The sequence below is a fragment of the Gymnoscopelus microlampas genome (assembly GCF_963454915.1).
Source record: "Gymnoscopelus microlampas genome assembly, chromosome: 5".
Taxonomy (NCBI): Eukaryota; Metazoa; Chordata; class Actinopteri; order Myctophiformes; family Myctophidae; genus Gymnoscopelus; species Gymnoscopelus microlampas.
The window spans coordinates 37,828,035-37,849,586 of record NC_139942.1 but is presented as its reverse complement, the minus strand read 5'-3'; the positions used below and the strand labels follow the sequence as shown (position 1 = coordinate 37,849,586).

At 42.4% G+C, this 21,552-nt stretch overlaps 1 protein-coding gene across 3 annotated transcripts in view; it reads left to right on the top strand.

The window, feature by feature from the left end:
* sgip1b (SH3GL interacting endocytic adaptor 1b) overlaps positions 1-21,552 on the top strand; it is a 32,286-nt gene that overhangs the window by 1,956 nt on the left and 8,778 nt on the right. For 2 of the 3 annotated variants that reach the window (XM_084058190.1, XM_084058191.1), the window contains exons 1-11: positions 11,476-11,645; positions 11,915-11,926; positions 13,890-13,933; positions 14,622-14,646; positions 14,911-14,974; positions 16,280-16,350; positions 16,503-16,577; positions 16,679-16,747; positions 16,966-17,769; positions 19,048-19,169; positions 20,325-20,469. In XM_084058190.1, coding sequence (XP_083914316.1) covers positions 11,579-11,645; positions 11,915-11,926; positions 13,890-13,933; positions 14,622-14,646; positions 14,911-14,974; positions 16,280-16,350; positions 16,503-16,577; positions 16,679-16,747; positions 16,966-17,769; positions 19,048-19,169; positions 20,325-20,469 — 1,498 coding nt within the window. In that variant the 5' untranslated portion in view covers positions 11,476-11,578. Of the gene's footprint in view, positions 1-6,321; positions 6,386-6,926; positions 6,973-8,343; positions 8,401-9,372; positions 9,446-11,472; positions 11,646-11,914; positions 11,927-13,889; positions 13,934-14,621; positions 14,647-14,910; positions 14,975-16,279; positions 16,351-16,502; positions 16,578-16,678; positions 16,748-16,965; positions 17,770-19,047; positions 19,170-20,324; positions 20,470-21,552 lie in introns of those variants that run through there. The other variant, XM_084058192.1, reaches the window with a different exon arrangement.

Genomic DNA, 21,552 nt, shown 5'->3' with positions numbered 1-21,552 from the left:
GACCCATTATCAGATGGCTTCTTTCCAAAACGTCAGCCAAAGATGTTAGAGCTTTCTGTATCGTAGAGGCAACTCTCTGAGAAGAACAAAAGGCTTTAACCATTCATTACAGACAAGCATGGCGATGGAAGTCGGCTATTATTAGCAAAAGGCCCCACAGTCATGCTTGACCTGCTATTATACTTAACCTCATCCATTCCAGGAAGCTACTGGAAGCAGCACACATCCACACAGGTGCACACCCATGCTCATCAAGACAACCTCTATCTAGGCCTTGTCACAGTTATTACATAATTGTTTGATTGTAATAATTTGTTTAGATACCTAATCGCATTTTGTACAATCGTCAGAATCGTATCCATTCATCTGTATGAATGAATCTGTTGAAAAATAGCGAAGGTGGCCGGTCGACAAGATTACATGTTTTGCGATTGCGATGTTTTGCGATGCCACGAGCTGTGAGCTTGTATTTTAGCTATTTTCAGGAATATTTGAAAGCATACAATCATTAAATGCATGGCCTGTTTTTACCATAGTACATTATTTACTTGGATTACTGGTACCAGTCAGTGTCTTTTCATTTCTGTGTATATTTTAGTTATTTGTTATACTGTATCTGCCCTGTGCCATTTGTGTTTACAAAGCCTAAAAAGCGAACAAAAATGACACAACAAACACAATTATTATCGCAATTATTTGTATGACAATTAATCATCAAGTACAATGTCATGAACGTGACAGTTCTACGGTACCTCTATCCACATTCTAAGTAAGTAAGTAAGCCTTGCCGAGCCATGTGGCCCATAGGGCAGGAGCCTATCTCCTGTTTCTGTAGTGTGAGGCAGCTTGATGTAAAACTACACCCCTGGACATGACGCTAGTACTGTATGTCGCAGGGACTTACCACCAATCCAGCCCTTGATGCTGAGTGCCAAGCAGGGAGGCATTGGGTCCCATTTTTAATTATAGTCTTGGGTATGACCGCGCCGGGGATCGAACCCCGACCTCCCAGTCTCAGGGCGGACTCTAATCTAATCTATCCACGTTGTGCAGACGACTAGCCTGCATCATGTACTGTACAGGCTCAGTTATTGATCCCATTTGAACGTACTCTATCGATAATGTAACTTCTGCGTAGTTGTTTCCCAGGGGAAAACATTATAGTTGCATTCCAGGATTGGGGCAACAAATGTTTTGTAAAAAAAAAAGGGGGATCTTTTGCCATTTCTAGTTTGCATAAACAACACCAGATAGCACTAATAACCATAACCATAATGATTCACTAATATGACTTCTTCCAATTCTATGACTGAACTAAAAAATTTAGGCTCAGAAGCTCTCAGATTGTAACCATTCATATGTCTTTGTCAAGAGGACGACATGAATTTTCTTGTCATTAAATGGGCATGATTTACCTACAGTAGGCAGATTTTGTAGTTTATAGCTATATTCGCACAATAGTCATTGTTATTTACTGTTTGTTCAGTGACAGGGGTCTCCCCGTCTCTCCAGCTCTTTGGTGAACAGAAATGTTCGGGTCGGGATACCAGTTTCATCCAGTCAAGCAAGAGAACTCATGCAGGATGCAAGATAAACGAGTTAAATTGGAAGTGATGAAACAGAAAAACAAGCAGACAAATTTGAATCTGGAACACTATAAAATTGAAGCTGATGAATGGGTTTTCTCTCCTGATTGGATTAAATTGGTGTCCCACCTGAAAATGTGGGTGTTTGTGTCTCTCATGGCAACATTTTAGCTGTGCTGTTGTCATGCAATGTGTTTGCAAAAACAAAGACCACTCATCAAAGTGATTCAACTATATTTTAGAATTAAGAGGATTAATTACTATAATGTTTAGTTTAATTAGTGCCTTAGGGGTTTGGACTGATAAGTAGGGTACTACAGCAACTGTAGTCCTGTCACTGTGAGAAACAGTAGACTATACAGTACATGCTGCACTTTGATGTACTCAGCAAACAAAATCATTTGCTTCCTTTCCTCAGTCATATCAATTATTTCCATAGCGATTATTCTATCGATTACTTTTTTGATTGATTGAATAATCAAGAACTGTGTGATATATTTGTTTTTAATATGTTAATGAGTCAATTAACTACTTAAGCATTATTTTATACTTCATCGCAATGTTGTGAAAGAATTGTGAAAATAGCACTCTACAAGTTATTTTAAACTTTAAAAAAATATAAAAAAATGTATCGATAAAATACATTAGTTCTATTAGCTGTTACACCCCTATATTATTTACTTTGGTACATTGTTATGTATCAGTGTTTCGATTGATATGTCATTTTAATCACCTGGGGCGCTGGCAGGTCACCAGAAGGTCAGTAGAACACATTGTAGGGCCACGGTTCTCAAAGTGGGGTTATTATTTAATTTCACTAACATGTTATTCAAAAGAACTTAAGCCCAAAAGCCCAATGAGAAAATGACTGCCAATGTCAGAGGTGTCGTGTCATTGTTATCTATAGCAGTGGTTCTCAGACTTTTTCATGTCACTTACTTACTGCCCTTTATGCCGGCTGGCATGTAGGGCAGCAACAAAGGATCTCCACTCCTGTCTGTTCTGGGCCAGCGTCTTTATAGAACCCCAGGTGTGATGCAGGGTCTTCAGCTCTCCCTCCGCTGTCCTACGCCAGGTGTTCTTGGGTCGGCCTCTTTTACTTTTTTTTCATGTCAGGAACCCCCAAATTAACATGTATTTGGCCAGATTTCTTTCAAAAATGTTCAAGATTTTTTAAACTGGTTCAACTTTTGATGCTATGTTGGGGACCCCCTGGAACTCCCCTGAGGGTTCCCGGGCCCCACTTTGAGAACCACTGATCTACTGTATAAATGGTACAATATAATCATTAATTAAAAATGAAATACAAATATTTCATATATTTTTTCAATGTTTTCCAAAATGTTTCAAATATAGCACATCTCCAACCTCACAACACGTCGCAAGCCTTGAGAGCTTATAGATTTCCAAAGTGTAGAATAGGTCTTAAGTGGTTAAAGGTGCATCTGTACATTCTGGAGGTCGTTGATGTGAAAAAGTTAGATCAGTGCTGGCAGCAGGGGACGGCCTCTTCTGATGTAGAGCTGTGCACAGATATAACCTTTGTCATTGAGCAGCCCAGCTAACTAATACATCACATGCCCGGGCATGTCCTTCAGCACCCAAGAGAGTCTCAGTCAGGAACACTTGTCATAGATTTAACCATGTATTGCAACAAACGGGAAATACAGTTATGCTTGGCACTGATTAAAATGCTCCCTAGATCAGTACCATCTACAGTTTACTGTAGTTATCTAGTATGTTTTGGTTACTTACAGATGTGTTTTGGTTGTATGGTGTATGGTGTTTATACAGTATACTGTAGAATCTACAGTATACTATATACTGTAGCATAACATATGTAAACAAACAAACAGTAACATAGAAACTATAGTATTAGTATTAGTCTTAGTATTATTTAGATACACTGTTTACTTGACTAAGAATGTTATTTAGATGCATGTTGTTTAGACCAGTGGTTCTTAAACTTTTTCATTTCAAGGACCCCCAAATTGACATTTATTAGCCCGCGGACGATTTGAAAAGATATGCCAGGGACCCCCATAAGAGAAGATTTTTTACAGCTCTAGCAGTCAATTCTCAACCATTTTAATTGAAAGACCCCCAGTTTGGCATGCATAAGGCTACGGACCCCTATTTTATGGCATTTCTATCTCTGGGGCCCCAATTCATATTGTAAAATCAATGTTCATTTAACTCTGAGAGTGTACAAATGGAACCAAATGGACCCGCTAGGGTCCATTTGGTTACATTTGTACACTCTCAGAGTTACAGACACATGAGGTTCAATTTGGTTCCTAACTATTAATTTGGCTGGGGACCCCCTGGAACCCCTCAAGTACCCCTGGCGGTCCCCGGACCCCACTTTGAGAACCAATGGTTTAGACAGGTGCTACTGTAGGTTTGATGTTTACCTTTTATCCTACTATAGTTACGTTGTTATTTGCACTCGACTGTATTTGTGTGACCGTTTATTACCCTGTCATTCGCCGTCTTGGGTTCATGCCATTTAATCTGATCTTGCTATTTGTAAGTCGCTCTGGATAAGAGCGTCTGCTAAATGCCTACATTGTAAATTGACAGGGGGCACTATGCAGAACACTCCTGGGTACAGTGTACTGGAGTGGGCCCAAAGCAAGACACTTCATTTCAGTTTAACCTTTGAATATGGCTTCAAATCAATGTCACAATTATTTAAAACTTTTGCCTTGATTACGATAATAGTGTTTAATAACAGATCTACAAGCACACAATGTGTCGTGAAGTGACGCCTTGTGAGCTTGTAGATCAGCTATTGTCACTATTTCTACACACCACAATTGTTCTACAAAATATAATACAGGGCTTAATTAATCAGACTAATTGGCGATTTAGTTGATTACAAAAATATTGTTATATATCGATCGATCTATAATCGATCTTATATATCAATCGAATCGTGTCGGTTCGTTAATATATACAAAATAAAAAAACTGCTTCTCGATTATTCGATAAACCTACATGAGCAAGATGAAGTTCTACATTTCTGTTTCGATATATTTTGGTTAATTACCCAGCCCTTCCTCTGAGCCATGAGGGAACTCAAAACTAGAAAGGTGGAGGCTAGGGTGGTGGAGGCATTTTTTGCCAGCAGTAGCAGGTGTGACAGAATCAGACAGCATTGCTGTAGCAGGGATCAGTGTAGGAGGGATCCTTTTTCAATTTAACAAATTGTCTCAAGACCCTTTACATACTGTATGAGCAGAGATCCAATGTTGTCCCCTTCTTTGTTGTGAGAATGGGCTGTGATTGGTGCGTGAATGATTAGAAACCCTGATTCAATCAGCAGGCGGCTGGCTATTTACAGCTGGGGCGTATGGCTTTCATCAAAGAACTTCAATAGAGAAGAGAGTTTATTGCAAGCCTTGCCAATTTGTATGAAATGGTACACAATTCCGGTCTCATAAGTGGGCGCCGTCACCCCACGTGAATGTTGTTTGTTGTCAGATCTTGTGACCGTCCTGTGATCGGTGTTGCTAGATCTTTCGAGAATGTCACTTACACAGAGACGAACAAAGATAATTTTCTCCTGATTTGTCTGGAAAATGCAATTTTAGTGTCAGAATATTAGGAACATATGTGTCTAGTGAAGAATGGGTCCAATTATTTATTTCAGTGACTGTGGGTCGAAATAATATGTCATAATGTGCTACTTCTCCATTGAAATGAATGGACTCATGACCTGCTTCTGGTCTCCTAAAGGGGCGGGCCCACGTGACACAGGATTTGAATCGAAGTCTTGTTGTCTTGTTTCAACCAAGGAATCTCTTTTTTAAGGAGACCGTTATTTCTGCCACTCCATTGATTGGTGTCACACACCAGTTGAGTGTGAAGACTGTGTTTGTTTGTTTGTTTGTTTGTTTGTTTGTTTGTGCGTGCGTGCGTGCGTGCGTGCGTGCGTGCGTGTGTGCATGCGTGTGTGAGACGTCATGAGTCAGTATACTCCACTGCTACCCTTAAAGCAGCACTGAAGGGCAGTGACGTAGAATTACACTCAAATCTTCTTGAATCTCTCCCGTCAAGGCTTGCTAACACAGGAGGCCTCAGGAAGCCTCACGGCGCTGAGCAACAGACTCAAAAGTGTCTGACTGTTGGTTTTTCCAGTTGCCCTGATTACCGCACAGCATGGTGCCAACCGTCGACCCTGTAGGGGGTCTTGGCATCCGGTTTGGCAGACCGGGCCACCGTGGACTCCCCACCCTTCCCAGAATCTGTTTAATGAAGTGTGCAAATTCATCACCCTTGGCTTTCCCCCCCCCACCCTCCATTTTGTACATTTAGCCTTCCAACACTTTAGGAGATTGCCTTTGCAAATGACGTACCGTGTGCTCCAGTTTTTTTTAAACCTCTGTTAGCTTTTGTAGTGGATGATGTTATGAGTATTAGTGTATTACCTCCAGGAAGTGTTGACCTCAGGTCCCCTCTCTGCTGTGCGGTCTGGAGTCAATACTACGTTTTACACACTGCCAAGACGGTCCACTTCATACTGAACTCCGAAACTGCTGATCTCTCTATCTCTCCCTCTCTCTTTTCACCTATCCACTGTACAATTATATCCCTTTCCTCCCTCACTTTCTTTTGCTCTCTCTCTCTCTCTCTCTCTCTCTCTCTCTCTCTCTCTCTCTCTCTCTCTCTCTCTCTCTCTCTCTCTCTTTACTCATCCACTGTATACTGTATCTCTCTTTCCACTCTCTAGGACTGAAAAACCGCACCAGGAAGGCCTTGGGGTTACGGAGGAAAGACAAGGACACAGATTCAACGTGAGTATGCTCAATTGATTGTCATTGACAATTAAATATCGTTATTGTCGGGCAGAAACCTTGTATCTCCATATTTCCTCTTTTTGTGTCTTTTCATAAATGAACGCCCTATTGAATTGAGTACACAGGACCCCAATGGAAACAAGCCATAGCGCTTTCTTGGGTATAATTCTCTTAGCAGACGTTGTATTGAAATGTACTTTCCTGTGTTTTACATTTATACAGTATTCAATCAATCAATCAATCAATCAATCAATCAATCAATCAATCAATCAATCAATCAATATTGTATACTGTCACCCAAAATAGCAATTTTACCAATGAAAAGTATTGACAAGAAGTTCGGACATACAAGGTTTCTGCCTGTCAGCGGTGATGCAACATGTAACTGCTATGCAACTTTGATAACAGCGCGTGACATACTGTATCAAATTTGCAGGATTTAATTTAAGACCAGAGCCGCCGGTGAGAAAACTCTTTTACACGTTTGGATACAATTTAATGGCGTTGACTGACTTTCTTTGTTTCCCCCAACAAACAGTAGCTCACCTGACAAAGAGGGCTCTGGAAGTGGAAAGAAAAGAAGCGTATGTACCGTACATTTTTCTGTTTCTCCTTTCAAACATTTCTCAAGCATTTTCTCTATTAATTAGCAGTGCTCTCCCCATGGGAAGACTTTTGTGAAAATACTACATTGATAGGAGTTTACAGTTTGTGCAACAAGTTGCAATTTATTTTACATTCATGGGATAGTAGGCAGTGGATAGGGCAGATGTTGTTTGTAGAAATCCTGAAGATGATTATCAAGTCATGGAAAGTCAAATGTATTTATAAAGCACATTTAAAAACAACTCTGGTAGACCAAAGTACTGTCAGTGCTGGCAGACCAGGATGTAGCTAAAACACAAATACAAAAGCCATAAACATAAACAACAAAGCCATTTTTGGGCTCAAAGGCTCAAATGAACAATCACCAGGCAATAAAAACACAACAAAATCAATCATCAACTACTGTATAAAGATGAATAAAAGAGAGTCTTGAGTCTGGGCTTAAAAGATTCAGTGGAGGGGGATATGATAGGGAGGGGAATGCTGTTCCACAGTCTAGTGGCTGGGACAGCAAAGGCGCGGTCACCCCTGAGCCTGAGACTGAACCCGATGAGTTCGATTTGTGGGACAACTAGGACCCCCAACTCAGACGACCTGATCGACCTGGACGTAGGAGGAGGGATTAAAATGACAGAAGGGGCCAACTCAGTTTGAGCTTTTTAAACAGAATAAGAGAAACTTAAAATCGACTAAACCGTTCTGGCAGCCAGTAAATAAAGCACCTATCCTGTGCTTTATTTACTGGCTGCAGCGATTTGGACCAATAGCAGGCGGGACTGGACGACTGACTAATCCCAGTATACAGAGAGTTGCCGTATCAAGTATCCATTGACAATATCCACACGGTGGCCGTTTTGCTCTCCGTCAGGGGTGTGGGGAACACTATTTTCCCACCTCTCAAAGATGACGTAAGAGCAAAATGGCCACCATGTGAATATGGGTGTTTACTAATACTGCCTTGAGAGTCTTTGGTTTGTGTGATGTTTCTGTAGGTAGTAGCACACTTTTCAAAGTGGAGTCCAGAGGCTCCCAGGGGTCCTTGAGGGGGTTCCAGGGGTACCCCAGCAAAATGAGGAACAGTTTAAATACTTAACCCTATTACATGTTTTGGCTTTTCAAAAATAGCGAATCTGCAAGCTCACAAATTGTCACCTTGTGACACGCTGTGAGCTTGTACACATGTTGACAGAACTTCTCTTATGGGGTATCTTTTGAAATGGGGGTCGGCGGCTGGCCAAATACATATCAATTTGGGGGTCCTTGACATGAAAATGTTTCAGTGATGCTATCACTGGGGGTAGCATCTAAAAAATGTTTTATCCTCTTACGCCTCTATCCTATCTTGACAGAAAAAGGCCAACGGGGCACCCAATGGCTTCTACGGGGAGATCGACTGGGACAGATACGTGAGTATCCACAACATAGCTCCCCCTCCTCTACCTCCCTCCATTGCTGTGTTTCTGACCGAGCGTGAGACTTCGCCGCGGCGGGTGGGATATGTTCGCTGTGCTGTGGAAGTCATTATTACGGGCCACCTGGCTTCAAAATGGCAATCTGGGAGAACCGAATGACAGTTGCACATTATGTGCTATGAGTCAGCATGCATTTTTTAATCAGCAAGCTAACCCTCTCATCCAAGATGTCTGGGCGGAATTTGATCTGTGTTTTATAAGCAGACTTTGCAGAAATGAGAAGGGGGTTCAGTGTGTATTTTACATATGTGATTGCCAGTTGCGGACACTGACAAAGTACATTTACTTGAGTACTGTACTTAAGTAAATATATTTTTGAAAATCTGTACTTTACTGAAGTGTTTATTTTTTCAGAAGCTTATGACTTTCACTTATTTTTTCCGAAGCTTATGACTTTCACTCGACTACATGACTTTCACTCGACTACAAATATTGTGCTTTTGATTCCACAACGTCTCTAGTACTGTAGGAAGCAACCCTTGGACCGAACTTACAAAAATATGTTATGAATTAACCACTTAAGCCTATTTTTGTTTTAAGTATAGATTCGTGAGCTTGCTATTATCACTATATTTTTAACCTTTTTGAAAAGTTTTAAAACTTTTCTATACATTTTTATTTTTACAATACAACAATGCATTGATATTTGTACTATTGAATACTTAAGTAATATTAAAAACATGCACTTTTGAATACTTTTTAAAAGCAAGTACTCCAGTAGTTGCTTTAACTCCAGTACAATTCTTTTCACAACTTTTCACTTGTAGTTGAGTTACGGTGTATTTGGCCTATTAAACTTGGACTCAAGTACTGGAGCTGAGTACTTTGTACACCACTGAATTATGTGATTGGGCTAGAGATGGATGAAGCCCCTCTTACGTGTGTTTTGGGGTCATATTTCCGCAGGCCTCTCCTGATGTGGATGAGGAAGGCTTCAGTCTCAGGCCCGGGGGTGAAGAGGGCGATGATATCCTTTTCTGTGAGCCCGGCAGCAGCAGTCTAAACGTTTGAGAACCACTGGTCTAGTCTTGGGACCCTGCCTGTAAAGTTATTGACCTGTTTGGCTGAGCGACACATCGAACGAGTGCTTCTCATTAAATAGGCCAAATCAATAGAATCCCCCCCGACCCCCTCCACTGACCACACTACACATGAGCACTCCTGAGCAGAGGATGAGCAGAGGATGATAGGAAGTGAAGGGCAGCGAGACAGAGTCACATTGCATTCTGGGAAGGTAAACGTCAGTAAACGCCTAGCTAAAATTGTATGATGTTCTGACGATGGCATGTGCCAAAACTTATTTGCCTCATGTGGCCATTGCACCAGCCGGCCATTGTTGGGCCCAGGGCTCCAAATGGACCCATATGGGTCAGTAACTCGGGAGAGTTACCCTTAGGGTCCATTTGCTCCTGGGGATCCCCAGACCTCACTTTGAGAATCACTGGTGTAGACAACATTTCAACCACATATGCTTATAGAGGTTAAAATAGGCAATTTACAAGCTCACAATGCGTCACAATGCAACCAATTGCAAATCAAGCCATACTCTTTGGAATTTGGTTTATAGGGCTCGCAAGAGACATACAGTAGTAAACACAGTAAACAAATTAAATCATTATATTGAAGAACTGAAAAGGGATTCCTGGACATATTTTCTGGTAATAGTAGAAAGACGGAGCATTTAAGATTGCACAGTCTTTGAGTTTTGATTCTGCAGTTACCAGGAAACTACAGTAGAAATACCACACCGGATGCGTAATGTGATCTGAGAGTGCTGTGACTGGAGTGCTCCTCCACCCTGAGCTGGAAGATATGGCAGAGATGAAACAGTGTGTATTGTTCTTTAACTGGGGCACAGTAGGTATAGAGACAGAGAAGGAAGGTCTCACTTGGGTGTCTTTCTTGGGTGTGCTGGAGATGAGTTAAAATGAGGTGACATAGGATGAAGATGAGATGAGATGAGATTAGATGAGATGAGATAAGATAGGACAAGATGAGATGAGATGAGATGAGATGACATGAGATGAGATGAGATGAGATGGGATGGGATGGGATAGGATGGGATTAGATAGGATGGGATGAGATGGGATGGGATGGGATAGGATGAGATGAGATAGGATGGGATGAGATGATATGACTTGACATGAGTTGAGAAGGGATAAGAATTTAGATTAGTTGAAATAGAATTCAGCGTAGACGTAGAGATAGTTCATGTAGGTACGGAAGGCAGGAGGTTACATGCTATAGCTCTCTCTCCCCGGACCCCCCATTCATTCTCTAACAAGTTAATTCATACATACTCCCACAAGTCAGTCTGTCTCTCCACGTTCAACCTCTCTTCATTCTCATTCGCTACAAGCTATCTCACACACGCCCTCATTTCCTCAGTGCAACTCTGGCGGTCCTTTTAAGCAGCTGCTCTGTTCACCGTTCATTCTACGTGCTAAGCTGTCAAAGCCGGTCGTGCAGCTGTCAAATTTCCTCCACCTCCCCGGCCTCCTCCCTGTGGCATTTAATTTCATATTGTTAATAGGATGATTCTCTGGATTGTACTGTGGTTCTATGGATTGTACTATGATATGTGGTAGTTTAATTATGCATTGAAGGTTCAATGTTATGTTCATGTAATAACGGTATCTTATGCTCTGATCTGGGGGGTTTGTGATCTCAGATTCTGTTTCATGCTTGCGCAGGTATTCTTTAATATCACATGGGCAGTCACTCTGCCAAACTGAATGCAATATCATTGCAATAAATGGTAAATGGTTCATCCTGAGCTGAAGTGTCTAAATGAAATAAGATATTTCAATGTAGATCAGATGTGGTGTTGATCGTTTGACAGCTCACAAATTTCATGTCCTAAGGTCCCCAAGTCAATATTTAGATTATTATCATTACCTTGTTCCTTGCCTGTGGAGTTTGTCTGGCCCATGCTTATCGCTTACCTTTCTGAACCCATCATCTTAACATAACGGCCATGTGTCCTCCTTGACAAATCTTCACCAGCTTCCAAAGGGAAGCAGTTTTTCTCCTCGAGCGACTCCGAGGACGACGAAGAAAGCAGGAAAAAGTTTAAAATCAAAATCAAGCCGCTGGCGTCTGATAGTGCCAAATGTGTCGTCCCGAGCATGGACGAGCTGAAGGCCTCGGTAGGAGGCCTGGCTCTGTCTCCCTCTCTGGTGAGTGTTCTCAATCATTCCTCCTCTTGTTGTCTTACACATGAATAAAACAGGAACGAAAGTAATACTTACAACAATGTATGCTCTCCCTTCAGCTTAAGTATGTATTTTATTTTTTTATTCCTGCATTTAAATAATGTATATTGGAATCAGATTATTTTTTTTGTCATTCTCTCACTTTCTCTCAGACATATATCTTTTATGCCTCTGCCTTTTGATTCCTTGTTCACATATTTTCTTTGTTCTCTTCTATGTTGTTCATCTTGTAGAAGCGAAGCCCGGTAAGTCTGTCACGTTCTTTTATACTTCGTCGTACGATTGTGTCGCATGCTCGAAAAAGAGCAGATCTACAAGCTCTGCGAGTTTATAGAACGTCTATTTTCAGCGTGTGACACCGGATGGAGTATAAATTCACAGGTCACAGCAAGGATTCACTTGGTAGAATATGTGTTTGATGGTTTGGCCTTTCGGTGCTAGTTTATACATAGAGAAAAATGCCTATTTGACAACAGATGTAACCCCTTTCTCTGCATGTTATGTCTCTCCCCTCACACAGAATGTATATCCTTTTCTGACAAAGACCACCCATTAAAGCTGCAATCCATAACTTTTATGTTATATCCGGGATTCGAACCAGGGTCTCCCAACTTTCTACCACTCATCCAAGAGGCAACCCCCGCTTGGCAGTATGAGCTTCAGGGAGGGCTACTAAAGTGACACCTGACACTAGGGTCATAATCTCTCAATGAGTAATTGAGTAATAGAGGGAGACCACCTCCAACCACTGCAGCCGTGTTACACGTAGTTATTTTGTTTCAACATAATTCTACCATACAGATGGATTCAAATAATGTTTTATTCATTTAAATAAGTTCCAGATTGCAGCTTTAAGCCTAATTTGTACTCCGTAGTATGAACTGATCTTCAAGCTATCAGTTATCTTGAAGATCAATTTCTATATGCGACACCATTGTACTACAGCATATAAATTAGTATTTTAGCCTGCCATTTGTTGACCCCCCCCCCTCCCTACTTTATTTAAACCTCACTGGCAGAGTGTGTGTATTACATAATGACCAGTACTCATAACACCCACATTAAGCTTATTGATTTGGTCTCTTTGGAACCTATATGTCACATAAGCAAACCAGATGTGTGCAGCTCTGCCTGACATTGGTGACCAATTAAATTCTGTGAGTTCAGCTCAAGAGCAAGGCATGAGACTCTTAACCATTTTCACCTGACTGTAAATTATAATGAAGAAACCTCTAACACCAATCAGATACTGTATATTCATTTGACTCTTGGCACGTCACAGATTTCAATAGGTCACCGACATCGGTGTAACATTGGGATGTCAGTGAATGTCAGGTACCACCACCATAGCGCTGATAGATTCTGCGCACTATCTATGGTGGTTGGTGTTATGGCTTGCGTTTCATTATGAAGACTTTGCAGTTAAAGGGAGTGTAAGTGATATGTTTTTATTTAAAAAGTTAAAGCTCTATATTGCTATAGAATATTTGTTCAGTACCAGGAGTCTCTGCTGGGGAAAGAGAGTTGGGGAAAATACATTTTCAGGTTGAGATATCAATTTTATTCTATCAGGAGAGAGACCTTACAAAGATAATTTATCAGCTTCAATTTCATAGTGTTCCAGTTCCAATTTTGCAAACGGCTGGGCCGAGTGACAAATTTCTTGTACACACTGCCAGTAGGTCACAGAAATACCTTCACTTTTTTAAAATAGGTTTGATACTTTTTGAAATATTACATTTTATTATGGAAGTCAATGGGACTCTGATCGGGCTGAAACTGTTCCCAAATTTGGAGTCATACATCATAGATATGTCATAGATGGCTGGCGTCATAGTTGACTGACATCAAAGGCCGGCATGCCATTCTTATGTGGATGCCGAGATCCAAATGATCCACACTTCTAATTTCACTTGTTTATCCTGTATGCTGTATGAGTTCTCTCTCCTGATTGGATAATTGATATCCCGACCTGAAAATGTATTTTCTGTTTACTTAAGAAAAGAGCTGTTGTTATGGGAAGACCCCTGTTACTGACCAAACACTCTGGAGCAATCGGAATGACTGCTATTGGAATATAGAGCTATTTAGAACATATTTTAACCAAAAACTATATAACATCCACCCCCTTTACAGTAAAGAGGTGTGTCGTGTGTGTGATTTTAGTTTGTGTCTATTTGACTGATTTGTCACTCACTCTCTGACCAGGTCTGTTCTCTCTTCCTTTTTGCTGGTCTCAGAGACGCAGCCCGGTGAGTTTCATGCACCACCTGCTGGCTATTTTCATCTCTGCAGCCCAGCCTGACCCCCAAACATTGTTTCCCAGTCTATGTCGCTCGTTTGCTTTGATGCATTGGTGGGAAGTAACTAAATACATTTACTCAAATACTGTATTTAAGTACAACTTTGAGATACTTTTACTCTACTTTACTTGAGTGCTTCTATTTCTCAATACTTAAGTCTTCTACTCCAATACACCTCAGAGGCAAATATTGTACTTTTTACTCCACTACAATCATTTGAAAAAACTTTAGTTGCTAGTTTCTTTGCAGATTTGTATTATTCATACAAAACCTATATTCTATACTACAGCTATTCGAAAATAACTGATCTACAAGCTCACAACGCGTTGCAATCTGACGAATTGTGAGCTTGAACATCTGCACACATTTTGAAATATCTTCAAAATGTACATCTAATTTTAGTTCTTTAAGTACATTTTGCTGCAGTACTTTAGGCGGACAGGACTTTTACTTGTAACAGTGAAAGAGTATTTCTACAGTATCATGGTATTTAAAAAAAAATCTGAGTACTTTTTCCACCACTGCTTTGAGGTTTTACTATATAGATTACAAAAGGGTGTTGAAAGATTGAGTCAGGCATGTTGCACACATGTTGCTTGATTTTGTCATGCTCATCTTTGGTTTGTTTCTTTTGCAGGGACAGATGAAAAGAAACCTCTCTTGTAAGTATATTCCATGCATCCCACTTCAATTGTCACTTGCCATTTTGGTGGCACCCTTCATAATACAGAGTTTTACAATGCACCAATGTTAGAGACAAATGCATTTTTTATAACTAATTATTTGTGGGAAGCTTGCACAAAACAATTTCACCCACTGTTTTGTACCTGGTGTACACTTGATGCAACAAACTGAATTTGAACTTGGAATTGGAGCTATGCAGATGTATTCATTAATCTGACGATGCTTTTGCTGTTTTGTCGTAGGTGAGGAGATTGCAAGACCCCGACGTTCCACCCCCACACCAAGCCCCGTCCCTGAGACGCAAAGGTCAGATTGCATTGACTACTTAGCCTCATTTATAGCCTACTTTAAGGTCGTTACACACTGAGACTGTGGCGAATAAACCATACAAAACCATCAAAACTACTCATATATTAGTTGATGCCTCATTCATACTGGCTGATGCCTTTACTTGCAGTGAAAATCGACCTGATTCCAAATACAAATTACGTAAATAAATAAAGATATAGTCATGCATCATTATCATCATGCATCATGCAAACAAGACAGGGTCCTATAACGGCATGGCTTGTAGATCAGCCATTTTCAAAAAGCCAATAGGGGTTAAAGTGGTTAAACAGATTTTAATGCTATGTTAACTATTTTGGCTGGGGACCGCCTCCCCAAAGACCCTTGGGGTCCACGGACCCCACTTTGATGTGTAAATCTTATCTCTGTATATGTCGCTTGCCAACCAGAACTGATCGACAGTCTGGTTAGCTTGAAGATCAGTTCTTGATGGGAATTGACTAGGGGTGTGCCGATACACTAATTTCACGAAACGATACGATACGATATTTGGCTCACAACTTCGATACGATTTCGATACGATACGATACGCACTTTTTTTATTATGAAAATATATGGAGGAGAAAAAAAGAAAATGCAAACAAATAATTCTGTTTTTGCATTATTCAGACATGCAAACTTGTAGCTTTTCAGCTACAATAGCCGTTTTGAATCCAAATAGTATGACACCTGACCCGAAAAAAAAACATGTTGTCACTCTTTTCACTTCGGGGCCGTTTGCATGCCTGATTATTATGATTATAAAAAAAAAAAAAAAAATAAAAAAAACATTTTTTTTTTTTCAAAAACGATATTTTTTTCCCCCAAAACGATACATATCGTCGCGAAAACGTATCGCGATATATCGTGGGACGATATATCGGCACACCCCTAGAATTGACACCGTCATACTACATATAAATGAAGCTTAAATCTACAGTCCATAAGGTTTATTATGTCCTACCGGGGATCCGAACCTGGGTCTCCCACACGAGTGCCAAATATTCTACTGCTCTGCTAAAACAGAAAGCCTGTTTGGTCAGGGAAGATAATACACTTTGACCTTCAAGCAATACCACTTGTCAACCCATATTGGTCCTACCCTACTACACTACAGGATATACATTTCTCAATAGAAGAGTAGGGAGGGAGACCACCTCCAATCACCACAGATGTGTTCGTTGTATTTAACATACTTAAAATGACGTTTTATTCACTAAAAATATTAGGGATTGCAGCTTTATGGAGTAATTCGGGCTTGTTTGTTTCTCTTATCTCTTGCAGTGACAGATTATACCAGCACGTACCCACTTTCTTTGGAGCTCCCCAAGACACCAACTACTCCAGATATGATGGTCTGTCATACAGCTCAGTAATTCATACAGTATACACACTCACAGTTATAATATACTGATGATAGACAGTGCTCAATATGTCATTTGACTGGCATGGTCTTATGTTGTGCAAGCAAGTTCATTGTTCATTGTTCATTGTTTCTCTGTCACAGTGGTCCCTGCAGACACATGGGCAGATTCAGGACCACGGCCCGAGTCTCCTTTGACCAGAGGCTTTCCGAAAGGAGGTGAGGCGTCCCGAATGAGCTTTACGTAACTCTTTAGCTTTATCGTGTGACTTGTTGAGCAATTAACATGCTTGCCAACATGTTGTCGTCTTTTGTTTTAGCTCCTCCTCCTCTTCCTCCGAAACACATTCAGTCGGCCAGTCATTACAGCTATCCTCCAGACCCTTCCGGTAAAGTCAGCTTTTAAACCATCGCATCACACCACACCTGTCATGTAATGAAACTAGGGATGCCCGATGTTTATGTTGTGCTAGCTAAATTATGTTGTATTGGTTATCTGCAGCCCGACCAAGCTGAAGATTGGGATTAGATCCATTAGGTGAAGAATTTCCCAATCGGTGCATCCCAAAATGAAACTCATTTGATTCCCACCATTTTTCCCACACAGTCGACCTACCAAACGGAAGACTCGGCCGAAGTTCTGCCCCCATCTACCTGAACGTCCACTCACCCTCCTACCGCCGCTCCCCCGGTCCCGACCTGGACGACGTGTTTGGCCCGGGGGACAGCTTGCGTCCCACCGAGGACAACCAGGTGTCCCCCAGATGGATCACTTTTGAGAGGCCGCCTCCGCCGAATGAGCCTGCGCCTCCCCCGCCTCCCGAGTCCCCGCCCCCGGACACACCATCGTCCACGCCCTCAAGCCCTTGCGTCTCACCCGTCTCGCCCGGCCCGCCTCCAGATGAGCCGCCACCCTCCCCTCCGCCATTCTCCTCTCCGCCGTTCTCCTCTCCGCCGTTCTCCCCTGGATCCCCGCCCCCTTTCTCCCCGCCGCCTTTCTCCCCGCCGGACTCACCGCCATCCATTGTCCTGGGGCCTCCTCCGGATGAGCCGGCACCGCCGCTACCCCCCGATTTCTCCCCCGTCTCCATCTCGCCACCGCCGCTCCACCTCGACGAGGAGGCGTTCGATGAGGAGGTGCTGCGTTTCGCAGAGTGCCGCTCGTCCCCGGCCCCCGCCAGCCCCCCGCCCCCCCTCCCAGCGGATCGCAGGTCCCCACGGACGGGCGTCCCGTCCCCGTTGGTCCTGGGGCCCGCTGGGGGGAAAAGAACTCCAGAGGGGGTGTACCTAAGGGATGAGCTCCCTGACTATGTGGGTTCGCCCAGAGAGCTGACCCCCAGCTTCAGGGGAACGCCACCTCCTCTCCCCTACAGGTCCATCATGTCTTCCCCAGGACCATACTCATGCAGCAGTGAGTATTGATACTACTTCACACACCATAAGGGGCCGTGTCTACAGAAAGCTTGAGCGCAGGAGCCCTTTTGGATATCATGTCCAGAGTGCTCGCACAGAGCATTTATCGACACGCGCAATATTCACCCGCAAAAGTTTTATCATCTTTAGCACTATTTATTAATATCATTTTTAGCACAAATAGCCTAGCTGAAAGAACGGTAAACATGGACTTCTCATGGTTGTGGTAACGATGCAGTGTAAGGTCGTAAATGACTGAGTTGTCAGACACAGCCAGGAGGATCAAACGTGAAATTGATAAGAAGCGCTCCTCTCCAAAAGTTGAAGTATTTTATGCTAATCAAGTGCTCTGCCCGGTGCCCGCCTTTACCATAGATAGATGGCAGCTCAAAAAATGCTGTCTGTGGACACAACCCCGAACAGTTACTCTCTGCTACCGTACTCGTGCAGAATTGAGTACTGATACTACTTCATACACCATGGTTGTGCGGCACAGCTAATCTGGGAGCACTTTTTGCTCCCAGATTGAGAGGAAGTATTTGGAAAATATGACCATCTTGGCCAGGCGCTCTGGGTGGGTCTCTGTCGCTGCACTAGCGACTCCTACAGGTTGGTCGGGGCACCTGTTCAACAGGAAGTAGACCTGGGAGGGATAGCGTGTTTCTCCGCATGCTACGTCCTCCTGGTGAATCTCCTTACTCACAGGTGAAAAGAACTGCAGAGACACGTTTGTCTACCACCTCCCCAAGAACAACCCGTAGGGGTTAGCAGTGACAAGGGACTACAGTCCGAGGGTAATTTGTATATAATGTATTTAGAATCAGTTTGATTGTCAAATAACAGGTTTATTTTTTATTTAAAATGTATTATTTTTTTGCATCTAATGCATAATAGTCTCTTTTCATGGAGGCTGCTACTGTAGTATGTTTTACAGTAACTTACCAAGTACAGAAATCCAGCTGTGCGAAAATAATTTCTATTTGAACACATGGCTGTCCACAAGAGCTTGACAGATGGCAATGCTAGTTAAGAATCATACTTGGCACATTGCTGTTGTCTGGCTGAAACCTTACTGTATGTCCAAAATGCGTACCAATGTATCCAATGTAGTTATTATTTAGTCACAAGCGGTTATTAATCCTTTTAATTGGTTAAATATGTATTAAACCCAGACAGACTTGATAAACAATGCAATGCTTAAGGCTAGTTTTTACTTTATTGCATCATTTTGCCACGTCTCTTGAAAAATATAAAAGATGTATGTGATGGTCCACAGGTCCCTCTTCTCCGGCTCGCTCTGCCACGCCTCACTCAGGAGGGAGCCCTGTCCCCCCGCCTCCCCCCCCAAGACCCTGCTCACGACCAAAACTACCACCAGGGAAACCAATCTCTGACCTGGTATGTGTTCCCATGCTCTCTCTCTCTCTCTCTCTCTCTCTCTCTCTCTCTCTCTCTCTCTCTCTCTCTCTCTCTCGCGCTCTCTCGCTCTCGCTCTCGCTCTCTGTCTCTCTATCTGAGGTGTACAGGATGACGGCTGTTCACCCTGGGCCATGACATGAAGAAGAAGCTCTGTCTTCGCTCTGTTCAGTTGTCTGCCTTCTTGCACATTTCCCACTGCTGCTAAAGACATCGTGCCTGCCTTAAGAGGTTTATCATACTGTACCTGCCGTTGTCCTACCTCTACTTTAACCTAATTCCTATCCTATCTAAGTTTTTCTTACTTTTATTGTCTCCGCCAGGCCGATAGGCATGGCGAAGACTATGTTTTGCACCATGTCCGTCCGTCATTCTGTCTGTGAACAGCTAATCTCCGGCACCGTTGACTTGATGGCAGCTCCTACAGATTTTCACAGATATCGGTACACAGTATCTCTATAGTTAGTAAACGAAAAAGGTCTTTCAGATTTTTCATATTCCATCCTGATTAGCTTCCAAAGAGTGCTCCGTTTTGAACAAAATGCCTCAAATCATGAACACAGCGTGTGCTTTCCGTGAAATTTTGCATGCACATTCCCACTAGGCCGAGGAACAAATGCCACTTGAACGTTTTCAAATCAGCCTCATGGTGGCGCTATAACAGGCTGATTCGTGTTTTTACCTATAACTGCACTGATCTGTGTAAAACGCACTCCCTAGAGGCCAAGGAAAAACCTTTGCCCTGCATTTTTCACATTTGCCTTTTATAGCGTCACCAGGAGGTCGACTTATGTAAAACACATTTTTGGATATTACTCCTTCAGATTTTTTATTTACATTACTCCACAAATTGTGTCCAAACTTCACGCAAATCGGTACACATTATCTCTATCACATTATCGGTATCACATTATCTCTATAGTCAAGTGATTGATTGATTGAATCAAGACGGATCCGTCCGATTTTTCATATTCCATACTGATTGGCAAATTACGAACATTGCTGCCCCACAATAACCTACCTGACCTGGCGGAGACCTGTGTTCCGACTTCCGAGGAGCACTTTTTCTAGTTTATTTTTCTTTTTACTGATGGGATAGGTCTAATTATTATCATTATTTGTCTTTCTTTGGTCCAGGCTCGGCCGTTCAGTCCGCCGGTGTCAGGCAGCCCGCCGCCCTTCGCCCCCTTGGCCCGAGCAGAGAGCTCCTCCTCCATCTCCTCCGTCACCTCGCACAGTGCCGCCTCCACGCCCACCTTAGGACTTGCCGTCTCCAACACAGGTGACCAATCACGCTGGGCGAGACCTGCTACTACAAGTGCCCTAACCCAGTGGTTCTCAACCTGTGGGTCGGGACCCCCAGGGGGGTCCCCACATAATTTTTTTAAGCTAAGAAAAAGACCATTATTACATCAAAAGTAATCAACAAACTATAAAAATAATCAGACATTGCCCAAATAATATAAGAAAGAGGTGAACATTTCGAAAATAGCCGATCTACAAGCTCACGGCGTTGTGAGCTTGTAGATCTGCTACTTTCACAATATTTATCTGTGGAACCGCGTCAAACAAAATTGAATGCCTCCTACATGCCACGTGCTTGTCAGGGTGGGGGTTCCCCAGTTCAAATATGATTATTTTGGGGGGTCACGGCCTGAAAAGGTTGAGAACCACTGCCCTAAGTACCGGAGGTATCACCCATGGCAGTGATGCTTTTATAAGCAAAGAAACGGTGACACATTTTGGAAACATTTTGAAAGATTTCACCTATAATGTCATGCCCAAAATAGGGACACAAGGTTTAACGAGATTAAATGACCACCCAGGATGTTCCACGTCCATGCCTGCAGCTTGTCCCCCCCCCCCCATCTATATGTGTGTGTCCATCCATACTGTGATGGGTCTTCTTCTCCGTGTCTCTCATTCTTGTGTGTTTCTCTTCTCCCCCTGTCTCCTCCTCTCATTCTTCACTCCTCCTTTCATTCTCCTCGTAACCCTTCAGAGGGCCCACAGCCCCTGGTGTGGTTTGATCATGGCAGGTTTTATTTAGCCTTCGAAGGTGAGTCGAGCCCATGCAGCAGCCACTTCCCTAGTAAACAACAGTGCATGGGCTGCCCTGTATACTATACACTCCACTCCAGAGTGTTCATTTAATGCTGAGTTAAAGGGGGTAACTGTACTTTATTTGTTTATTTTCATTATTAATGTAATGTAAATGTAAATTCACCGGATTTAGCAAAGATGCTAATTTACATCCGCAGTCCCCTCAAAAAACAAGCAGAAAATAGAGTACATTACGTTAAACAGGGAAAACAAAGCATGAATTCAAAAACAGAGGTACAAAGCAGGTACAAAAGGTGCAAAG